Source organism: Myotis davidii, unplaced genomic scaffold (assembly GCF_000327345.1).
Source record: "Myotis davidii unplaced genomic scaffold, ASM32734v1 scaffold142, whole genome shotgun sequence".
NCBI classification, from domain to species: domain Eukaryota; kingdom Metazoa; phylum Chordata; class Mammalia; order Chiroptera; family Vespertilionidae; genus Myotis; species Myotis davidii.
In genome coordinates, this window is record NW_006294400.1 from 107,521 (window position 1) to 110,134 (window position 2,614).

At 60.6% G+C, this 2,614-nt stretch overlaps 1 protein-coding gene across 1 annotated transcript in view; it reads left to right on the top strand.

The window, feature by feature from the left end:
* The window catches only part of ASB6 (ankyrin repeat and SOCS box containing 6), a gene marked incomplete at its 5' end in the record, with an annotated part of 14,989 nt that overhangs the window by 7,286 nt on the left and 5,089 nt on the right, over positions 1 to 2,614 (top strand). The window contains one exon of the mRNA XM_015567028.1: positions 2,276 to 2,286. Coding sequence (XP_015422514.1) covers positions 2,276 to 2,286 — 11 coding nt within the window. The remainder of the gene's footprint in view (positions 1 to 2,275; positions 2,287 to 2,614) is intronic.

The following is a 2,614-nucleotide window of genomic DNA, read 5'->3' on the forward strand; positions in this document are numbered from 1 at the left end:
AGGAGGCGGCCAGGCTGGCAGCGGCGGGGCCGGTGGCAAAGGGAGACCGGAGACGTGCAGAGCTGAAGTCAGAGGCTGAGGGATGGAGGGTTAATGGGAGGCAGATGCAGGAAACAAGGCTGCCCTGGCCGACAGCAGGGGGGTCAGAGGGCACGGAGCTTTCTGGAGAGAGGAGCCTGGGCGACGGGCAGGCGGCAGGGCTGGCTCCGCGGTGTGGCGCCCGAGGGCGGTGACAGAGGGGGTCAGCTCCGCCCCCCTGCAGGGCCAGACCCTCTCGGACCCAGAGCCAGAGGAGCTGCAGACCCCGCGGCTCCCAGAGGCCAGACCTGGCTGTGCAGCACCGGACAAGCGCCCAGACCTCTCTGGGCCTCCGTTTCCTTGTTGGTAAAATGACCTGATACCATCAGCTACTTAACGGGATTGAAGGACGGACTGAGGTGAGGATGCTAAGCAGTTAGGCCAGGCCTGGCACAGCGAGGGGCTCTGTGACTCGTGCCGTTACCCTCCTGGTCACAGATAATGCAGGTGGCTTGTTGGCAGAGCTCTATATTGGCCCCAAGACTGACGGAGCTGAGGCCTCCAGCTCACAGGCGAGGAAACCGAGGCCCGGAGACCACGGGGGCCAGGCCTGGCATCATGCTGACAACGGCTTTAACTGTGTCCTCCAGAGAGATATGGTCAAGTTCTAGCCCCCGGGACCCACGACTGGGACCTCATTTGGAAAAAGGGGTTTTGTCAATGAATCAAGTTAAGAAGAGGTCGTACTGGACTCGGGGGGCCCTACATCCGATGGCTGGTGCCATTTAGAAGGAGCAGATTTGGCCATAGCCGGTTTGGCTCAGTGGATAGAGCGTCGGCCTGCGGACTGAAAGGTCCCAGGTTCGATTCTGGTCAAGGGCATGTACCTGGGTTGCGGGCACATCCCCAGTAGGAGGTGTGTAGGAGGCAGCTGATCGATGTTTCTCTCTCATCGATGTTTCTAACTCTCTATCCCTCTCCCTTCCTCTCTGTAGAAAATCAATAAAATATATTTTTTTAGAAGGAGCAGATTTGGACAGGGACACAGACACGCGGAAGAGGGCCCATGAGGAGGGAGGCAGGAGAGGCTGGAAGGATGCTGTCGCAGCCCGGGGATGCGTGGAGCTGCCAGGAGCCGAAGAGGTGAGGCAGGAGCCTTCCCTGGCCCCTGGGGGGAGCGTGGCCCTGCCGACACCTTGACCTCAGGCTTCTGGCTCCCAGGACTGGGAGAGGACACATTTCTGTTATTTCGGGCCATTCGCAGTGTGTGGTACGTTGTTCCAATGACCTTAAGAAACTACTGGAGCTAGGGAAGAAGGGGCCTCAGCCTTAACCGGTTTGGCTCCGTGGATAGAGCGCTGCCCTGTGGACTGAAAGGTCCCAGGTTCGATTCTGGCCAGGGGCACATGCCCAGGTTGTGGCTGGATCCCCAGTAGGGGGCGTGCAGGAGGCGGCCAGTCAATGATTCTCTCTCATCATTGATGTTTCTCTCTCTCTCTCTCTCTCTCTCCCTCTCTCTCTCTCCCTCTCTCTCGCTCTCTCCCTCTCCCTTCCTCTCTGAAATCAATAAAAATATTTTTTTAAAAAAGTGGGCCTCAGACCAGGCTGCCCCCCAGCTCTGCCCTGGACCCCCTTCTAGATGGCCTCCTCCACTTGCTCCCTGTGTGCTCTCGGGCCAGTCGGGCGCTTTGGTCCCCTCACCTCTGCTATGGAGCACGCGACCCTGGATCAAAGGAAGGGCCGTCCAGCCCCGGGTCACCTGTTGGCCGCTTGGCCATTCAGAACCTGGAGACCAATGCAGGGGCGGGGTGTGGACCCTGAAAACAGGGGCGGCCATTCCCACTCTCCGGGTAACCCGTGGGGAGACTGAGGCAATCGGGAGCAAGGCTCCATCCAGAAAGGAACTTGGGCCCAGGGGCCTGCCCTTCTGATTTGACGGACAAGCTGGGCATCTCCATTTCTGTGTGGGCAGAACTTCCCACTTTCAGTCAAGGAGCAAGAACCAGGGCCGACGTGTGCTGGGAGCCAGGGGCGGGGTCCCCGCTGGCCGCCCTAACGGGGCTGCAGCCTGGGGCCACCGCATCCCCCCGCTCTTCTCGGCAATGGAAGGGGAGGCCACACGGGCGGTCTGAGTGCTCGGCGAGGGTTTCATAGCTTGGCCTCTGGTCTGCACAGCAACCTCGGAAACGGAACAGCAACAACAGCGAACCGCGGTCCAGCCTGCTGCCCCGCTCAGTGCCCGAGCTGGACTGGGCAGCTCTGGACGGGGTGTTCTTGGGAATTCTGTTTTACTCTTGGAGGAGGCGTATGCTGCCCATTTTAGATGTTTAATCATTAAACACATCGGGTTCAATGGGACTAAACAGATTTCCCTCCCCTGGACAAGTCCTGCCTCTGGCCGGTGCCAGGCCCTCCGGTGGGGCAGGGGGCGGGCGGCCAAGGCTGGGACCTCCTCACAGCAGATGTTCCAGGATCAGAAGCCAGCAGGGCCGCCGGGGCTCGAACTTGGGGAGGGCCAAATGCTCGGCCCGAAGATGCCCAACCCCAGCACATGGGCCTAGGCTGGGGGGCGCCTGGGTCGGGGGGAGGTCACTGC